This window comes from Mauremys mutica, chromosome 23, assembly GCF_020497125.1.
Source record: "Mauremys mutica isolate MM-2020 ecotype Southern chromosome 23, ASM2049712v1, whole genome shotgun sequence".
NCBI classification, from domain to species: domain Eukaryota; kingdom Metazoa; phylum Chordata; order Testudines; family Geoemydidae; genus Mauremys; species Mauremys mutica.
In genome coordinates, this window is record NC_059094.1 from 7169772 (window position 1) to 7190155 (window position 20384).

The 20384-nt window shown below is 45.8% G+C and overlaps 1 protein-coding gene across 10 annotated transcripts in view; it reads left to right on the plus strand.

The window, feature by feature from the left end:
• The first annotated feature begins 13349 nt into the window (after positions 1-13349).
• PUM1 (pumilio RNA binding family member 1) overlaps positions 13350-20384 on the plus strand; it is a 125603-nt gene continuing 118568 nt past the window's right edge. For 7 of the 10 annotated variants that reach the window (XM_044997701.1, XM_044997705.1, XM_044997706.1 and 4 more), the window contains exons 1-3: positions 13410-13476; positions 17847-17913; positions 18600-18973. In XM_044997701.1, the coding sequence (XP_044853636.1) occupies positions 18611-18973 (363 nt within the window). In that variant the 5' untranslated portion in view covers positions 13410-13476; positions 17847-17913; positions 18600-18610. Of the gene's footprint in view, positions 13477-17846; positions 17914-18599; positions 18974-20384 lie in introns of all 10 variants that reach the window. The other 3 variants (XM_044997711.1, XM_044997702.1, XM_044997710.1) reach the window with 3 other exon arrangements.

Genomic DNA, 20384 nt, shown 5'->3' on the forward strand with positions numbered 1-20384 from the left:
GTAAAGCAGTGACAGCGTGCTCGGCGTGCTCGTGCGTGGACCAGGGGCGGGGAGGGGGTGCCTCAGGGCGGAGGGTGGGGGGTGGGGAGCTGCCGCAAGGGGTGCGCCTCAGGGCGGAGGGGGGGAGCTGCCACGGGGGGGACGGGGCACGCCTCAGGGCGGGGGCGCAAGGTGGAAGTTTCGCCTAGGGCGCGAAATATCCTTGCACCGGCCCTGGGCTGGCCCATTCCAAAGGGGGTCAGGAGAAAAAGACAGTGACAAATGCAGGAATGATCAGACTGGGTCAGAGCTGAGGTCTGTCTAGTCCAGTTTCTTGTCTGTGGCCAGCACCAAATGCCTCAAAAGCAAATGCCAGAACCCCTACAGTGGGCAACTGTGGAATAATCTACCCAGAGAGGAAGAGTCTTCCTGATCCCCTCACTTAGAACTTGGCTTGTGTCTTGCAGCTGGAGGGTTCAGAAGCCTTCCAAACATTTTTCATCCCATCTCGTGTCTCTGGGGATGTCCAATCCTCCTTTGAATCCTACTCAGCTCTTTGGCCCCGATCCTCAGAGACATTTAGACATTTAAATTGATTTCCGTGGGAGCTAAGTGCCTAAATCCCTTTGCAGATCTGGGCCTTGGCCTCAATAATTCTTTGTGGCAGTGAGTTCCACTGGTTGCATATATGCTGTATAAAAGGTATTGCCTTTTATCTGGTTTACATCCACTGTCTGTCAGATTCACTGACTGACACCTTGTTCTTCTATTATTCTATTATGAGAAAGGGTAAAAGGGACCACAAGAACTGCCAGACTGAATCAGACCCAGGGTCCATCTAGCCCAGCTTCCTATCTCTAGCAGTGACCCGCACAGGGTGCTTCAGAAGAAGGTGCTACGAACCCCAGAGCAGCAGTTAGGTGATAACCTGATCCCAGGGAAAGTTTTCTCTGACTCTCAATAGCTAGAGGCTGACTGGTGCCCTAGTAGATGGATAAGAGCTCTATACAATAATAAGCCACCTCCTCCTGAAACTTACCAGACACAAGTCCTTTAATCTCTCCTACTACAGAGGTTTCTCTGTGCATTTTTGTTGCCTGTCTCTGGATATGGCTATTTCTGCAGTATCCCTGCTGAGATGTAGCAGCCAGAACTGAGCCCAGTACCCCAGGTGAGGATATCCCAGTGGTATAAATAATGGCATTAGCATATATTCATTATTGCTTTCTATCCCATTCAATATGCATCTTAATTTTGTTTGCTTTTTTGACCAATTTTGCATATAAAGAGGAAATTGTCATCGATTTGGTCACAATGACCCAGAGGTCTTTTTCCATGGTAGCACTCCTTTATTATTATCATAGAATCCAGAGGCTTCAGGTCAGGATCAAGGATCCTTTGGGCTAGATTCTGTACACACACCCAGCATGACATGGTCCTGGTCCCCAAGAGTTTGCTCTGAGAGACGGTTGAAATTTTTTATTCAAACTGTTCATTCAACAAAATATGGTGGTGTTTTGGTTTTTTTTTAATTTTGTCAAAATGGGTACTTCAGCGGGGAATGTTGGATTTTGACTTTTTGGTTTCTTTTCTTTTCATCAAAATTATGACACCTGAAAATGTTTCACCTTGCAGTAACCAAAAACTGAAAAGTTTCATCTGGACTTTTTCAACCTGCAGTTACTGAATCCAATTTTTGATGGACAGTTTTTCAATGAAAACCCAAAAACTTCTGAAGAAAAAAACTGATGAAAATTAAATTTTTTGTTGCTGCTGATTTTTTTTTTCCCCCCAGGGACAATACGATTTCCTGACCAACTGTGTTTAAAATCTAGGGCCTGATCCTGAAAATACTGATGCCCACGAGCAGCTATGCGTGTAAGGGCTTGCAAAGGATGTAGTCCGAGCGCAGTACTTCCAGGAATGATGGAGATTGTGTCACGACACTGCGAGGTTCTCATTTCCCTCCTGGAAGCAGCATGTATGAAAATGCTGTAAACCCAGAGACACTCCTCCTAGTACCGAACAGCTACAGCTACCTGTGGAAATCAGGTCTCTGCAGCTGACCAACCAGTGGCTTCCTGGCCTTTCCAACAACCTAGCTGATTGAGCCATCACACTGCATGGGGTAATGAATTAAGTGGATGACTTCGGGACTGATTATTACTCTTTGTCGCATGACAGCTGAGTCTCATAAAGCAATGTCCAAATAATGCAGCAATGTTTCTGGTTCTTAAGGCTGTTGGTCAAGCCTGCATATTCAAAAGCCATTTCTTATTCATCTGGGTATATCTCACTTAATCAGTTCCCAGCCCTGTTGAACCTCAGTCCTCCCTCTTCTCTGCCAGTGGCACACAACAGTTTAGCCTCCAGAGGGCTGTAATAGTTTGGTCTAATTCTGGTTGTTGCATTTGTGTGCAGGTAGCTGGGTGGCATTTAGTGCCTGTGATATACCGGAGGTCAGACTAGAGGGTCTGGTGGTCTCTTCTGTCTTTAAACTCTATGTTACTCATATCACAGCATCTCCCAGCCTTTCACTTGGATTTAAAAATCAACTGACCCAGCAGAATATTCGTCATGGACAAGAGTAGGAAACAACATGTTGCTACCCCACGCAGCTAATTTTGCAGTCATCTAATAACAGTCTCCCCTCTTTGGGTATCTTTTACTGTACCGGCTTTGCGTACAGGATGTGTGTATGTTGTGCACTAATGCCTGACCACAGGTAGGCTATGGACCTACTATTACTGGTAGCTTAAAAAGATTCTCCTTTTGCTCAAGTGGTTGAAGCCTGTGGTTTTGGAGCAAAGTACTTGGGCTCTAGTCCAAGCTCCTTAGGTGCCTTTGTGTGATTTATATACTGATGATTTCTGTTGCCTAAACTTTCTGGATTCTTTCCTCTGTGCTTCTGTATATGCTTGAGAAGCAACGTTGTAATAGGAGTATGGATCGCAGCAGTAGCTAGAAGCCCCACCTGAGATCAGGGCCCCATTGTGCTAGGCACTGTACAGGACACATAAGATAAGAGAGTCCCTGCTCCAAAGGTCACACAGCAGGTCAGTGGCTGAGCAAAGAATAGAATCCGAGCCACTAGACAACACTGTACTCTGATAAGAAACTGGTCTTTATTTGCTGGCCCCAGCCACTTGTCCTGGGTGAGGGTTGCAAAAGTGTAATACTCCTGTCACACAGCAGGGTCAGTCAGGGGCGGCTCTACAAATTTGGCCGCCCTAAGCAGTCATGCACGGGAGGCGCCCCCGAGCCGCGGGAGTAGCGGACCTCCCGCGGGCATGACTGCAGAGGGTCCGCTGGTCGCGCGGCTCGGCTGGACTTCCCGCAGCTGCGGGCGGTTCGCTGGTCCGGCGGCTCTGGTTGAGCTGCCGCAGGCATGCCTGCGGGAGGTCCAGCCGAGCCGCGGGACCAGCGAACCGTCCGCAGTCATGCCTGCGGGAGGTCCACTGGAGCCGCCGGCCGAGCGTCCCCTCCGCAGTCATGCCTGCGGGAGGTCCGCTGCTCCCGGGGCTCCGGTGGACCTCCCGCAGGCATGACTGCGGCAGGTCCGCTGGCCCAGCCTGCCGCCCCCCCGGGAAAGGGCCGCCCCAGGCGGGTGCTTGCCCCGCTGGGCTCTGGAGCCGGCCCTGGGGTCAGTATCCACTGGCATGCAGATGGAGTCCATTGTAACAAGACTTGTAGATAGGGGGAAGCGGTAGATGAGGTCTATCTTGACTTCAGTAAAGCTTTTGATACTTCTCAAATGACCTTCTCATATACAAACTAGGGAAATACAATCTAGATGGAGCTACTATAAGATGGGTGCATAACTGGTTGGAAAGCTGTTCCCAGAGAGTAATTATCAGTGGTTCACAGTCAAGCTGGAAGGGCATAACGAGTGGGGTCCCACAGGGATCAGTTCTGGGTCCGGCTCTGTTCAATATCTTCATCAATGATTTAGATAATGGCATACAGAGTACACTTATAAAGTTTGCAGACGATACCAAGCTGGGAGGGGTTGCAAGTGCTTTGGAGGATACAATTATAATTCAAAAAGATCTGGACAAACTGGAGTAAATAGGATGAAATTCAAGAAGGACAAGTGCAAAGTGCTCCACTTAGGAAGGAACAATCAGTTGCACACATACAAAATGGGAAATGACTGCCTAGGAAGGAGTCCTGTGGAAAGGGATCTGGGGGTCACTGTGGATCACAAGCTAAATATGCATTTGGCCAGACCAGAGTTCCATGGAGTGGATATAGTTGGCCAGTCTGGAGGCCCAGCATTGTTCTAGTGCTGCCAGCTTGGCAGAACCCACTTGCTCTAGAGGTGTTTGTCCATGTATATGGTGAAGTAGACAGCTGCCAGGTAGCCCTTAAACTACTTGGTGATGGCCCAGACTGGGCCAGGAATTCAAGTTTGAAGGAGCTGTAGCATTCATTGTTCTGTTCTGACTGTTTCAATCCCCAGCTGGCGATCCTCATCTCCTGATGTCATAGTCCTGGGAGAGCAGAGCCCCCAGGCCCCAATTGCTTGCTTCCATATACAGTTTGAACAGGAGGGCATAATCCAGGTAGTATCGGTGCCTTCACCAGGGCAAACTTCAAGCATTCGAAAGCCCTCTGGCAGCCTGCCTCCCAGTTCAGAGAGTCTTTCCGGGTAGCCCCACCCGTGGACAGCCCTGGTAGCAGGGCGTGTAGGAGCGCAGTGAGCTTGGCAAAGTCTTTTATGAAATGTCTATAGCATCCAATGAACCCAAGTACTTCTGGACAGCTCATATTGTGGTGGGCATTGGCCATGTCTCAACGACCTGCACCTTTTCTCTTTGGTCACAACCTGGCCCAGGTACACCACTTTCTCCTTCAGAAACTGGCCCTTGGAAGGTGAGTCCATATGAGGTTAGTTGGGTGAACACCACATCCAGTGTTTCAGGTGCTTCTCATGTCTTTGAGTATACGATGATGTCAACCGGGTACAGGAAGATTGTCTTGAAGTTCTCCCTGCCCCAGCAGTCACTGGAATGTCCCTGGAGCAGGTGCATTAACTTGTAGAGTTCATGGGTATGGTGAAGGCCACTTTTTCCTTAGTCCTCCGGCACCATCAGTATCTGCCAATACCTGCTAGCCATGTCAATGATGGAGAACAGGGAGGCAGATTGAAGGGCGGTCAATGCTGTGTGCCGGGGACTGGGTATGCACCCCTATGCGTAAGTTGGTTACCTTTCCGACAGTTCACACAGAAGTGGAGTTTCCCATCTTTTTTCTTGACCAGGACAATGGAGGCTGCCCAGGGGCTGAAGCCTGAAAACACCTGCCTACTTCATTTTATTGAGTATCTCTTTCATTGGTTGGTAGAAAGCAGGTGGGATTGGCCAGAACCTCTCTAATTGGGATCTGGTTGGTGACAATCTGGTGCTGGATGTGGGTCATGCACCCAAAGGCAGCTGGCTTCTTGGAGAAGGCAGCAAAGTGTTTCCAAATCAGCTGGATCAGACATTCCCTCTGTTCCATGGTTACCAGTGCAATGCCCATGCCTGTCTCCTGGGGCCAGGCCTCTCTAGGGCCTTCGTTAGCACTGCTCTGCAAGGCAATGCAGGCAGTCCCAGCGTCTGGTCTCTTTCTGGGGATCACCACATCTTCCCAGTCAACTCCGAGGACTCATGCAATGACCGGAGAGTGGAACAACCATCTGGGTTGATGGCTGTGCTTCACTACTCTCACTGGCAACCCCCCTTTCTTCACAGACACTAGGCTGCAAGCCACTGGGCTTTGCACCGGTGCCCGGGTTTGCCTCCAGCTGGCAGTTTAATCCTTGCCCCTTACGCCAGTCTTTGTCTTACACAGGGGAATGGTCTCAGTGGCAGGTGTCCCAGATCTCAGCCTTTCCAATCTCACCGTGCATGTTGGCAAAGTGCTGGCAGTTCTATCTTTCTCTAATGGTGTCTGCCACGCTCTCCTCCCCTGACGGAATAGCCAGGGCTCAGGAGCCTGCAGCACCTCTGGCAGTTCCTAATAGCAAAGCTGCAGCAGGCTCATGTCACGCCTAAAACAACAGGGGGTAGAACATTGTTTCAGTGTCACTTATAATGATCCCCTGTTGACAAAGCATCCTGGAGTCCAGCTGTATGCTGGCAAGCAGGGCCAGCTTTAGGAAGTGTGGGGCCCAATTCGAACATTTTCGGCGGGGCCCTGGCAGGGATGACTTAAAAAAAAACCATGTAAAAAAAAGCCTTTCATTTCTTAGCAATCGGTTCCCTATAAAAAGTTCTGATTTAAGGGATGTGCCATGGTATGTATTTTTTGTACCAATAAGAACCAAAAAAGCCTGACATGTCTAGGAAAATACGGATGTATGTTAACCCTACCTAAAGTTGTTTTTTAAAAAGATGGGCCTGAATTAGAAATGAGCTCCATTTCACGTGTGGGTCCCCACCACTCCCTAGGGGTGTGCTAGGGTAACCAGAAGTCCCAATTTTATAGGCACAATCCCGATTTTGGGGTCTTTTTCTTATATAGGATCCTATTACTCCCACCCCTGTCCCGATTTTTCACACTTGCTGTCTGGTCGCCCTAAGGTGTGCACATGTGTGGGTCCCAGCTGCTCCCTGCCCCCCCTCATTGAAGCAGGTGTGCAGGGAGGGCTACTGCCCTGGGAACTGCAGGGCACCAGTGGACATGGGGCTGGCTGGAGGCAGGGCAGGGGCTGACTGGAGGTAGGGTTTGGCTGCAGGCAGGGCAAGGGGTGCGGGGCAGGCTGGAGACAGGGGGGTGTGGGGTGGGCTGGCTGGCTTCAGGCAGGGCCACAGGGGGGTGCGGCATGGGTTGGCAGGGCTGGAGACAGAGGAGTGTGGGACTGGCTGGCTTCAGGCAGGGGGGTGCGGCAGGGGTTGGCTGGAGACAGGGCAGGGGGTGCGGGGCTGGTGTGGGCGGGGGGGTGCAGGGTTGGTGCGGGCAGGACAGGGGGTGCGGGCAGGGCAGGGGGTGCAGGGCTGGCTGCAGGCAGGGGCTGGTGTGGGCAGGGCAGGGGGTGCAGCAGGGGCTGGCTGTTTAAAAGACCTGGGGCTCTCCTGCTTCTACTGCCCTGGACCTTTAAATAGCCGCGGGAACCCTGGGGAAGTGGTGGGGCTCCGGGGGCTATTTAAAGGACCAGGGCGGCAGAGGCAGCTGGAGCCCCCGCTACCCCAGGGCTCTGGGGGCTATTTAAAAGACCTGGGGCTCCCCTGCTTCTACTGCCCTGGCCCTTTAAATAGCCGCGGGAACCCTGGGGAAGCTGCGGGGTTCCAGCGGCTATTTAAAGGGCCGGGGCGGTAGAAGCAACGGGAGCCCCAGACTTTTAAAATAGCCCCCAGAGCCCCGCAGCCCTACCCCAGGGCTCCAGCAGTGGGGCTCTGGCGGCAATTTAAAGGGCCTGGGGCTCCAGCCCCTGCTGGGGGCCCCAGGCCCTTTAAATTGCCCCCTGGGAAAGGGGGGCCACCCCAGTGCAGTGCACCGGCTCTTGCCGGTAGGCCGTACCGGGGCTTGGGCGCGGGGCGCGATTCAGGGGAATTGGTTGAATTGGCCTAAAGCCGGCCCTGCCGGCAAGCCTGGACCCACAAGTAGCTGGATCCAGTTGTTGGGGGCGTTTGATAAGTCTTCTGGCCACCCGTGCCAGAGGAATGTCCTTTTCTGGATCATAAGTGTCAGGGAGCCAGCTGTAGCAGGGTCAGTCTCCTAGCAACACGCTGGAGACAGCTGATCTTAGCAGGGCCTGTCTGATTGGTGGAGGGATGGAGGTACAGTAGAACTGCAGAGTTACAAACACCAGAGTTACAAACTGACCACTTAGCCACACACCTCATTTGGAACCGGAAGTGCACAAGGAGGCAGCAGGAGAGATGAAAAAAAAAAAAGCAAATACAGTACAGTACTGTGGTAAAGGTAAACAGGGTTGCCAAGCCTCCAGGATTGGCCTGGAGTCGCCAGGAATTAAAGATTAATCTTTAATTAAAGATTATGTCATGTGATGAATTCTCCAGGAATACATCCAACCAAAACTGGCAGCCCTAAACGTAAACTGCTAAAAAATATAAAGGGAAAGCAGCATTTTTCTTCTGCGTAGTAAAGTTTCAAAGCTGTATTAAGTCAATGTTCAACTGCAAACTTTTGAAAGAACAACCAGAACCACAAAAGCCAGAGCTCACTGGCTGCTCAGTGAGCTCCCGGCCTGCAGCGGCTTTGGTCCTGCCTGGTCCTGGGCCTACTTCAGCCCCTGCCCTTCTCTATCCTTGTCACCCCCGCTCTGACCCTGACCACATCTCCGGCTCACTCCCTGTCTCCGGCATTTGGCTGCTGATCTCTGACCCTCCACACTGTTCTCCACGACGACCCCAGGTGTCCCACAGTCCTGATCCTTGACTCCAGCTGGCCTCCGCTCTAATCTCCAGGCAAGGCTACCCCGCTGGCTCTGACCATTAGGCATGATCACCCATATCCCAGTCATGCCCCTGACAATTTGAACAGCCCCAGAGACGAAGGCGCAGCTACGAGGGTCACCCCGGTTAAAGCCCCTGTCTTCCTGACAGAGGTAATGGGAACCTGGCAGAGGCTGCAGACCCAGATTGTGGCCCTGCAGGTATAGGTCTCACTCACCTGGGGCCAAGGTCCCTTGGGAACCGAAGATTCTGCTGCCGGCCCAGTTTGACAGTGACTGTGGGAAATGTTATGGCTTCCTGAATCAGTGGCTGCTCCTGTTCATGCTACAACACTTGTCGTTTCCCATTGGCCAGGCCGAGTGGGGCTTATTGTCAGCCTGCTAAGTGGGGAGGCCCTGGCCTGGGGCGTCCCGCCTCCTGGAGACTTCCAGCCCCTGGCTGGGGCAGCTGAAGGAGTTCATTGACGGCCTGGCAATTGTTTTGTGATAACTCGAATCATACCCGCTCCACCGAGAGCGCTCTTCAGAACCTATGCCAGGGGACCAGGCCAGTCGCTAGGTTTGGTGCGGAATTCCAGCACCTAGCGGATGGCACTAGATGGAACAAGGCAGCACAGGACTACCATTTCTGGCCTGGCTTGAATGAAGAAAATAAGGAAAAGCTGGCATGGGTAGAGCCAGTGTCTGACCTAGACGCCCTGGTCAAGCTGTGCATCTCCATTGACAATTGCCTGGCTAAACACCAACTAGAAAGGAAGTCCAGATTTTGACCTCCATAGGCCAACCAGATTTGACCCTGTCTTACTGATGCAGGAAGGAGCTGGCAATGAGCCTGAGACTTATGCCTATCGTGCAGGGAGATGCCCCAGTAAGACTCATTTCCTGACCCGGTTGGGAAAGCCTGTTTGTCAACTGGTACCCTGGCTATGGTTGGCCAGTGAGCCACCATCTTCCAACTTCTTCTTCAGGCCTGACATCCTGCCATGTCTGAAGCTGAACTCAGGTGGACTCAGGGGCATCCGACAACTTCATGGGCCGAGATTTTGCTGAGACTGATAACATTCCCACTCAGCATAAGAGCCTCTCCGATTTGGTGGAATGCACTGATGGGTCCCCTCTCTCTCCTTTGGCTTGGTTACTCATCTAACAACACTGCTGACTGTGGCCACAGTCCAGGGCCACCGGGAGGTTCTGCAATTTGGACTGATCTCGTCCCTCATTTCTCCAGTATCCTCTGTATTCCTTGGCTGGTTGCCCATGACCTGCACATCCAGTGGGGTTCAGGCACGGTGCACTTCACATCAAGATTCTGCTGCTTTTTATGGGGGGAGGGATAGCTCAGCTCAGTGGTTTGAGCATTGACCTGCTAAACCCAGCATTGTGAGTTCAGTCCTTGAGGGGGCCATTTAGGGATTGGTCCTGCTTTGAGCAGGGGGTTGGACTAGATGATCTCCTGAGGTCCCTTCCAACTCTAATAATCTATGATTCTATGAATAGCATTTAGGAACCATTAACAAGTACTTTTTGTAGTGTAGGTTGGAGTCACAGTTATCTTGGCTTGAGGGAAGCAGGTTGTGTCAGAACTGGCTTTAATTTGGCAGCCATTCTGGTCAACCTTGCTTTAGGGTCAATATAAGGAAAAATACTAACAAAATTATAATGATAGTAATAATTTTAATCAAATACTTCATTTTAGAATCATCATAAATGGTTACTAGTGTTCTTTCTCATTCAACCTACAGCTGAGTGTCCTAATATGAGTAATACACATCACTGCTTGCCATTGTTGTTTTCAGCTGCAAATGCTGACGCTGATTTTGTCAGGTCCTTGCAACCCACCACATCTCTCTGGCATGCAAAGAATATGTTACATCCACATCTCATACATTTACAAGGGATATTATTCTCTCAGGAGCATTTGATTAACTTCAAAATATTTGGAGGAGGAAGAACAACATTGTCTGGTACAGTTTGGGGGAACAGAGACTTGGAACTGTCATTGCATATCCAGCCATACTGCAGCAGATCAAGGGATGGTGTATCTGGATCCAAAGCACTTTTACACACATGTGCCCGAAGTTGTGCTCGTTTTGTGTTTCCCATACATTTTTCCGTTGTTGGTAGTAAGGAAGTGAGCTTTGGTGTTGATGTGGTACCAATTTTCACTGCCCATGGTTTCTGCTGGCTGACACTGTGGCACAGTTTGATTGTCTGTAACATGCAACCATGAATTTGGTTGCCCTTTCAATGACATCAGGCATTGTTGCATTGATGTTATCCAGCAGAGAGTACCCAGCTCACAGAATCCAAGGAGGGATCTGATAACTGTTTTCAAATATGTCAAGGGCTGTTATAAAGAGGACGGTGATCAATTGTTCTTCATGTCCATTGAAGGTGGAATAAGAAGTAATGGGCTTAATCTGCAACAAGGGAGATTTAGGTCAGCTATTAGGAAAAACTTTCTAACTGTAAGGTAGTTAAGCTCTGGAATAGGCTTCCAAGGAAGGTTGTGGAATCCCCATCATTGGAGGTTTTTGAGAACTGGTTTAGGTTTACTTGGTCCTGCCAAAGTCCTGGGGACTGGACTGGATGATTTCTTGAGGTCCCTTCCAGCCCAATATTTCTATGATTCTATGAAATACCATTTCCCCACCCAGTTTGTTTTACCTGGTGCATTTGACAGCATTTTGTGCAATTGATCAGTTTCACTTTTCCCCAAGTATAGTCGGTTTCTTCTGTTGATTGTGTGAGTTTTTCAGCTACTAGCAGGAGTGGGAAAACATTTTTTAACAAGAAAATGAGATTGTAAAGCCCCAAAAAATTGCAGGAGAGTCAGGGTAGGAGCAGTATCTGAACTTATCTTTAACTCTTTTTTTGGAAAATTAGACAACTTCAAATTGACTGTCCCCGTTTAACGTGCACATGCAATCACAAGAACTACAAGTCCCAGCATACAGTGATCTATAGTAATGTCAACAACCTAAACCTGGATTCAGGAAGAGCACGGCATGCTGGGATTTGTAGTCCCCACTGGCTCTATCGCTGTATTGATGCTGAGGAACACGTTGCAGACAGCTGTGGGTTGTTTGTCTCAGAAATGATGGGCTTATACCTCACCTACTGAGTGTGTAGAATTAGTATGCTATACTATATATAATCCTTTATATATTTCCCTATTTTGTTATCAGTGATCTAGTTTAAGACTTTTTCATCTTTGGTATATTTCTCACTCATGCCAGAGAAATGAAAGACAGGTTGTTTCGAGGGATCAGTCTGTAGGATCTTTGGGACAAAGACTGTAACTTCTTATATTTCACCTAGCACAATGGAGCTCTGATCCTGACTCGGGGTTTGGCTATGTTTAACAGAGCACAGAGAGAGTTTACAGTAGGAAGTGAAGAAAGTTTTCAGACAGTGTGTGCAAGAAGCTTAGCTCTGTAACTGTCCTGTGGATAAATAGTAGACTTTTGCTTCTAGGTCAGGGCTTAGATACACATTGGCGAGAGGCTGGCTAGGAATTTGGTACAATAGCCTCTGCTTTTCCCTATCCTATGTATCCTATTCTGGGAAGAAGCATTGTCAAAGCACATGACTGGGAGTTAGGAGATCTGGGATCTATTCCAAGCTTTGCCACATATTTAGGCCCTGACCCTGCAAAGACATTCACACATGCTTAACATTGTTCCTATGAGTAGTCTCACTGAAATAAATAGAAATGCTTAATAACAATAATACATTATTTTGTAGTGCAGTAGTAGCACCTCACCCGTGGACCTGGACTCCAGTGTGCTTGGTGCTGTACAAACACTGAACAAAAAGATGGTTCCCAGTCCCCAAAAGCTTACAATCTACGTTAAGTACATGCAAAGTCTTTGTAGGATCAGGGTCTTTGCAACCCTAATCACTTTGGCCCAGATCTGCAAATGTATTTAGGTGCTAACTTTCATTGATTTCAATTTGAGGTAGGTGCCTAAATACCTCTGAGATCTGGACCTTTCTTTCTCTGTGCCTTATGAAATAGAGATACTACTACTTATCAACAACATGGAGGTATCATGTAGCTTAATTAATTATAATTTAATTAAAATGCTTTGAGATTGCTGAATGCAGGGGACTATAGAAGGGAACTTTATTGTCTGCAATAGTGCATACTGCAATATCTGCACTGTTGTTGTATAATACTTTAGATTTTTATTAAAATAAGAGCTCAGTCTTGGCTGGAGAGAATTGATATGTGGTTTTTGTGTGATATATGACACTCTGCAAACATGGATCTCTTTCAATTGGAGAGGATCAGTCTGGTTTATACGTTGCCCACCTCAAGTGTTAAAAAGGTGAGTTAGGACTCCCAAAAATCATGAGATTAAAAAAGGGTTCTTTTTATTTACCTTCTGGTTCCGGAATCTTTAGGTTAGGCTCAGCTCATGTTTTCAATCTTTTCTCTACAACTATGAGGAATAGGAACTTAGTTTTTAAACGCTGAAAGCTGATATGGTCACGTAATAACATCCTTTCTGGAGCAGGGGCTTTAAAAATCCCACACCGAAATATTGTGGTATGTGTGTATTGGGTAGATCAACTGAGTCAAGGTGTGTGTGTGTAAAACCCATTTGGGGTGTGTCTCAGCTGGGACACCCAGCCAGGGTGTACATACGGTGTAAGGGAGCCTGTTGGGGTGTGTGCATATGGCGCCAGGGCATGTGGATTGGGTGGATGAGCACATCCGGGTGTGTGTTTAGGCCTGGGTTCCTCGGGGCTAGCGGTGCACAGATACCCTCTGTCTTGCTCACAGGCATGCGGACAGACTGCCCTGGATCTGGGCTTGTGTTTAACACTGGCAGACGCCCAGGAGAGCTCCTCGGGCTGCAGAGGGGGCCCATGGCCCAGTCTGGCTGAGCCTCATCACCCAGCCCCAGCCTGGAGCAGGGACAAGGAGCCTGAGCAGCAAGCAGGGCCTGCCTAGCCATCCCATGATGCATCGCGCCGTCCCAGTCCCCAGTGGGCCGCCATGTTGTCGGAGTGAAAGGCAGGGGGAGAGGCAGCCAGCGAGAGGCCTGGGGGGGGCTGAGATCCAGCTTCATCCTACCGCTCCGCCCGTGAGTATCCGGACTGGACCGGGACTGAACTGGGCCCCGCACCCCAGGGGACCAGTCGGTCGGGTCATATTGGGGTTAGAGGCTCGAGGTGGGGGTTGATGCGGCCCCGAAAGGCAGCCCCGGCCGGTCGCTGTGCCTGGGTCTCTCCTCTCGCTCTGTTCCTTGTACATGTTTTGGAGTCAGAGCAAGGCCCCTATTGTTATCAAAGGAAGGAGGGAGGGCGAGTGGGGAGGTGCAGGGGGCCCATAATGTGCCCCAAACCTCTCCACAAACTCCATTAACCCTTATTCTTGGCTCCCTGTGAAGTTGGGGCAATCCCCTGCCCTGATCCTCCTGGGGGAGAAAGAAATCAGCCTTATTTTGGGGGGTGCTGGGGGTGGTTTCAAGCTGTTTTGGTTTAAAAAAAATACCCGACTGGGGGTTCTTCTCGGCATGTAATTAATCGTGTGCATTTTAACCTGGCTGTACGGCGTCGCCGGGGGGGCCGGAAAGGAGGTAGGATGGGGGGGGGGATTCAGTAAATGTGATAAATAGCGTCCAAACCATTCGTAGCTTGTACACAGTTCAGATTCCTATCAGCAGGAATTGCTGGGAAACTGTGTGTGTGTGTGTGTATGTTATTGTGTGTGTGTGTGTGTAACGTATATAAGATCTACCTGGGATTTCTGGAGGTGCATGCATTTAATTCTCAAAAATAAAAAAGTGATCCATTTTTATTGCCATAAGTGTCCCAGTATTCCTACGGTTGATGTTTTATCTCTCTGTAATGGTTGGGATTTTTTTTGTAAGCCCTGTTGTTGGTTGTTTTTTTTTTTTTGGTGTGTGTGAGACTAAGAGAAAGAGAAGGGTCTTTATCCTTCCAAGTGGAAGGGAATAAAACACACACAATACTTTCTGATGTGCTATAAGTACATAGTGCTGTTCTCTCTTAGTCCCTTCCTCCTCTGTAGTATTTGTCTTGGATAATTTTTAATTAAGCAGTTTTGTTTTGAGGAGAACAACATTAGAGCTTGTTTTTTACCCCAAACTGAGAGAGACTCCTGATTTTATTTTTTTTCTGTGCAGTGCTTAATAACTTTGTTACAAGTAGAATTTTTATTAAGCAGATCATGAGTAAGGAATTTGCTTTTATTGAGAGGGTGGGCAGTTTAGCATTTGTCTTATGACGTGTTTTAATGCTGGTTTAAGAAGTTTAGTTGGTTATCAATTTACCCACTTCCTGCTATGTCTCCTTAGGTCTTAATGAAAATGTGAACCTTTACATTTTTGTAGGCCAGATGCCTCTTAAACAATGGGTAGGCAGCACTGATTCGTAGTCTAACTTTATGGAAAAATAGAGGCCGTTACAGATTCCTAGTTTAATTTTACAAAATACATTTTGTGTCCATTCCAATTTTTAAAATACTACTGCAAACTTTTTTTTTTAATCAGAGCGCTTGGAGAACAGTTACTGAGTTCTGAATGTATTAGTAGTAGTTATGTATGCTACATGCAGAATACAGCTATTTTTTTCTAAGGCCACCACTCTTGTAGTTAGAATTTGTTTAGCTATGTCCCCAAAGTTACCTTGCTTACAGACAGGAAATTACATGCTATCTTATGGAAATGATAACATAAAACATCTTGTTTACCACCATTTATGTATGTATGTGTGTGTGTGTGTGTAAGGGGAAAGAAACCTTATGTTAATAGTAATTTCACTATGGGAACCCCTTTTTGTAATGTCCGGTAGGAGGCTGTTTATTTTGTAAATGAATAACACTCATGGGAAACTCTTTACCTAAAAAATACAGGAAGACTTTGAAAAGTAAAAGAGATCCAGTAGCTATAAGACACTTGCAGTGATAGGAGTTGCAGCTGCTGTTAGCTAACCAGTATGTGTTGTGTAGGTGACTTAACATATTTCTGATGCTCTGTATGCTTTGAATGACAGTATTCAGCTGTCTGCTACATTTATCACAACATTTCTATTAAAAACATATCTCGGAACTAAACTTGAACTTCCCATCATGCTTTGTTACCCCCCTTTGCTCTCTTTCAAAATGTCTCCTGTGCCAAGTTTTCTCTTCTGACTTGGGATTGCCTTGTCTATGTTAAATGAAAGAGGAGGTTTCTGAGAGTACAAACAGTTGTACAGAATGTAATGATGCTGTTATTAGATCTTGACGGGGATTTTCTAGTGTCAAGAGAATAATAATTTATAACACTTTCTCCTCTCTGGTGAGATTTGAGAGAGCAAGTGACAGCCCCTCAGATGTGGGAGAGAGAAAGCTTGATCACCCCTTAACTTCAGGAGTGATGATGGAACCTCTAAAAGGTATTTTATGTAAATGTAAAAATATGCAGCAGCCTGAGGCAAAAGGAGGAGCAGGTCTCAGACATAGAAAAGGGCAGGCTCCTTCCTCATTAAAAGCTTTAAAAAGCAAGATGCTGCATTTCTCCATATTGTGTGGTGTATCACTTAGGTCATTAGGGAAGTCTCTCAATTGGGCCACAACTGCCAAACCTTTTATTGTTACTTCTCAACTATGTGCTGTTGTCTGTCATGGCCATAATAGAAAATGATGGCATGTTAGTTCGTTAGAGCATTTGGAAAGTTTTGTGTAATATGGATGTTTTTAAAAGAAAAATTAAAAGGGGATCACTGCCTCTGAGTGATTAAATACCTGCTAATTTGCACTAATAACTGGGTGGGGAGGGAATGGGACTGCAGACAACAAAATTTTGTGAATAAGGAATTTAATTTGTACATCAATGCTGCAAAGATTTATGCACATGCTTAACTTTGTGCTGTGTGTAGTCCCATTGATTTCAGTGGGGATAGCCACAGTGCATAAAGTTATTCACATATGTGAATTTTTGAAGGATTGGGACCATGGGTGTGTGTGTGTTTTTAAGACCGCCTCACAATGTATTTTTCCATGTATTTTGACAGCAGCTAGTTCAGTTTTAGTTATCCATAACATTATGCAGAGTACCTAAGTACTTTGCTGCCATCATCATCATATGAGTTCCTTATAAGAAATTGATAGAAATAATCTTCTTACCTCTTCTGTAGGAGAGTTTGATTCATTTAGGTTTTTGTTTGGTGTGTGTGTGGAACTTACTATAGGAAAGCTAAATAGCGTATGCTGGTAAAAGAGTATCTTGTAAAAATAATAAAGCTTTAGTAATGAGACCTCACTATAGTGCTATATTTGAGAAGTGGAATGAGACTGCTAGGTTTTGTGGTAAGATTGAAAGTGGTGTGCATAAGTGCCAAGTTACCCATTTACATTGCTCTAGAAAAATAAAAAGCTATATTGTAAACGTAAGGAGAGGGAAAAAAATCCTATTACTGAAGTTTCTATATTCAAATTCCTCTAACAGATGAATAAGAGAAAAATCTACTTCAAATTGGTGCCGAAATCTAGGTGATTTTTTTGCAAAATTAAGATTTCTGTTTGTTGCCATCACTGCAGTTATGAAGTTATTCCGGGAAGTCACTTGTAGAGCTTGACGGTTATTAAAAAGTAGTGTGATGAAAAGAGGAGATAAAGGTTCCCTTCAGAGCCTACAGAGCTGTTTGCAGGTTTGGGCCAAAGATTTTAGTCAAGATATGCTAGGGAGAGCCTTATCATGAATGTGGAAGTTGGCTTCCTGCATGATGGTATGCAGTTGTGATGATGATAAATGAGGGGCAAATTCTGCTGTCAATCCGTCTTTGTTAACTATTCATGATATTTGTGGGTTTGCAGTTGGGTGACTTGAGGGCAATAATTGACATGAAGTTTAGAAGTCAGAGGTCTGTTTATCATTTTTAATAGTGCTTGAATTTCTTCTGACTTAAATACATCTCTCCCTTGATATAATACTGTCCTCAGGAGCCAAAAAATCTTACGCATCATGGGTGAAACCGCGTTATATTGAACTTGATTTGATCCGCTGGAGCGCGCAGCTCCGCCCCCCCCCCGGGAGCGCAGCTTTACCGCGTTAAATCCGAATTCGTGTTGTATTGGGTGGTGTTATATCGGGGTAGAGGTGTACCTGATTATATATATTTTTAATGGGGTGGGAATTATGTAAAGGGAAAAAAAACACTTTACCATCAAGATGTATAGAATCTTCTGTGGTATCACTGTCCGTGTTGGATTATTGATCTTTTTGCTTTCACAAAACAAAAAAGGCTTACCACAGCAGCATGAAATCAGTATTTCATACTCTATCAGAAGATTTTGGGGATAGTGATTTATTAACTGATTAGCAATATGATTTACCCACTTATTGTCATAGTATTCAGGTCACTGTATGGGATGGATTCTGTTTTTGCTTTGTTTGTTATGCTAGATAGTTTCTACAGTCAGAGTTTAGTTTTTTTTCTCTCCCATCAGTCGCTGAATTGAGGCTGTCGGCTGAGCTAGCTCTGGAACATTCTGTTGGTGTCCCAGTCTCTAAGAGGTTAGCTGCTTTTTCTTCAGGGAATCTCCCATAAATATGTGCATATATCTTACTGTCTCATGGCCCAAGCCAGCCTTAGTGTTTGCAACACAGTGCAAGTTATGTTTGGGGCATGATTAATAGCATGTGTACAAATAATATTTTAGGTTTGAATTTGAAAAACTGACTGACAAGTTTTTTTTTTTTTTGTTTCTCTATCTATTGGAAGTAGTAATCTAGTAGTACTTATATGGAAATGACAAATTCTGTAGCAGAACTGCCATTAATATAGAAGTTTGTAAACATTGATGTTGTAATTTGAATTCCATTACATTCCCAAGGTTTTTCTCCCCCAGAAGTTTTCAGTGCTCAATTTTAGAGTAGAACGAGACAAAATTTTAGTGTGCTGACCATACAATAAATTTCACTTGCACAACTTGGTGGTCTGATTCCAAGAATAGGCAACTGTAAATATCTTAGCTCTATTGGCAGCATCTTGTAGAATTAACTGTCATTTTGGCTAGTGTGTATTTTTAATATATTTTACTGAAATGAAGTTTAAATTTAGCTTTCTGAGATATGGGTCAGATGTGACTAACAGGAAAGCATAAACATGTCAAAAGAAGTAAAGATTTTGTTCTTGATGTAGGCAATGTGTGCTTAATCAGTTAAAATTATTAAACATTGAAAAACCTGTGTCTCCTTAGGTGTTGGTGGAATGAGCGTTGCGTGTGTTTTGAAGAGAAAAGCAGTGCTCTGGCAGGACTCGTTCAGCCCCCACCTGAAGCAGCACCCACAAGATACAGCTAATCCCAACATGCCTGTTGTTTTGACATCTGGAACAGGGTCGCAGGCTCAGCAACAGCCAGCTGCAAATCAAGCGCTTGCAGCAGGGACACACTCCAGTCCTGTCCCTGGATCCATAGGAGTTGCAGGCCGCTCTCAGGACGACGCTATGGTGGATTACTTCTTTCAGAGGCAGCATGGTGAGCAGCTTGGGGGAGGAGGAAGTGGTGGAGGCGGCTATAATAACAGCAAACATCGCTGGCCTACTGGGGATAACATTCATGCAGAACATCAGGTAATAACAAAAAAAAAAGTTCAATATTTCAGACTGAATACATGAACAAATCATGCTAGGATTGCTGCTTTTAATGAACCTTCTTAAAGCTTAAGCTGGTTATTGTGTGGTTTGGATGGTATCAACGAGACTCCTTTCTTTTCAGAATTTTAATGCCTCACTAGTTATAAATGAAATGTTTTCTCACTGTTGATGGTGTTGAACTGGAAATCCCACTGTACTCTGTGATGGTAGTTAAAATGAATCTGTTTGCAAAATTCATCAGTCCTCTTTATTGATTTTTGTATGTGTGAACCAGTTTAGCGTTGTTTGTTGCTTCTTATCAAACCTGATGCTGTTGTTACATTATTTTTTATGTAATGCTATTACAAAACTGTGTTGTCCTTTAAAGGATGTAGGAATGGTGAAAGCTTCACACTCTAATACTGAAATGCACACAGTTCTGGTACTTGTCTGGAGCACAAGGAGAAGTGAGGGAAAGGGGGCTGGGCATGGTTAATTGAATGAGGAAGAAAGCAGTTTATAAAAAACAGTTGTTTCACCCTGTGCTAAGGAACAGAACTTTGCTTTCACATGTATTTAATGTCCTAAAGAATAATGGGATACTTCTACTGTGCATATAAATGAAGAAAAAGAAGACAGAATTGAACCGTTAGCCAAAAGTATGGTTTAAATCACAGTATTATCTTATACGCTGGGGCTTAAGTGCATGCAAACAAGTACTTGTTTAGCTATCTGATTGTGACATGTAGGTAACTCTTCAAGTACAGGGATGATCTAAAAAACCTGCTTCCTCTAATAAGGGAGATACAGAAACAGCATTTAGAGGTAAGCATGTTTCTTGAAGTCAGTGGTTCCCAGAAATCTCTTAAAAGCAGTAGGAACAAAGCTTCTGTAACCTCATTAAAACTTCAGCATTGCTTACATAGCAGTTTGGTTTTCTGTCAAAATAGGAAAAAAAGATAGTGTTTTTAAATTATGATTGTTTAAATTCACTATTTAAAGGAACACAATTAGTAGTATGGCCAAAATTTGACTTAATATTCCACTTGTTATAAATCGGTGTGATACCACCTCCACTCTAAAGAGCTAATTTATTTAAAAGTGAATCACCCTTTCACAAAGTTTGAAAAGTAAACCAGAAATTAACCCCACCTCCTGCCAAAAAAGTGTTCTGCTTTCTCCACAGGGCTGTTTAACAAGTAAACACTATGCTGAGAATTATGCAATTTGAGTAATATCAGCACATGCATAAACAAAGAAGTAAACAAAGAACTGCATTAATTTCGGTTCCCTAAGAAGCATAGGATGAAATCCAGAATATGAAACAGAGCTAGGAAAAAAGTTGTCAGTGTCTTTTTAAACTTATTTTAAAGAAATATTATGGCTAATTATTTTCCCCATGCAAATA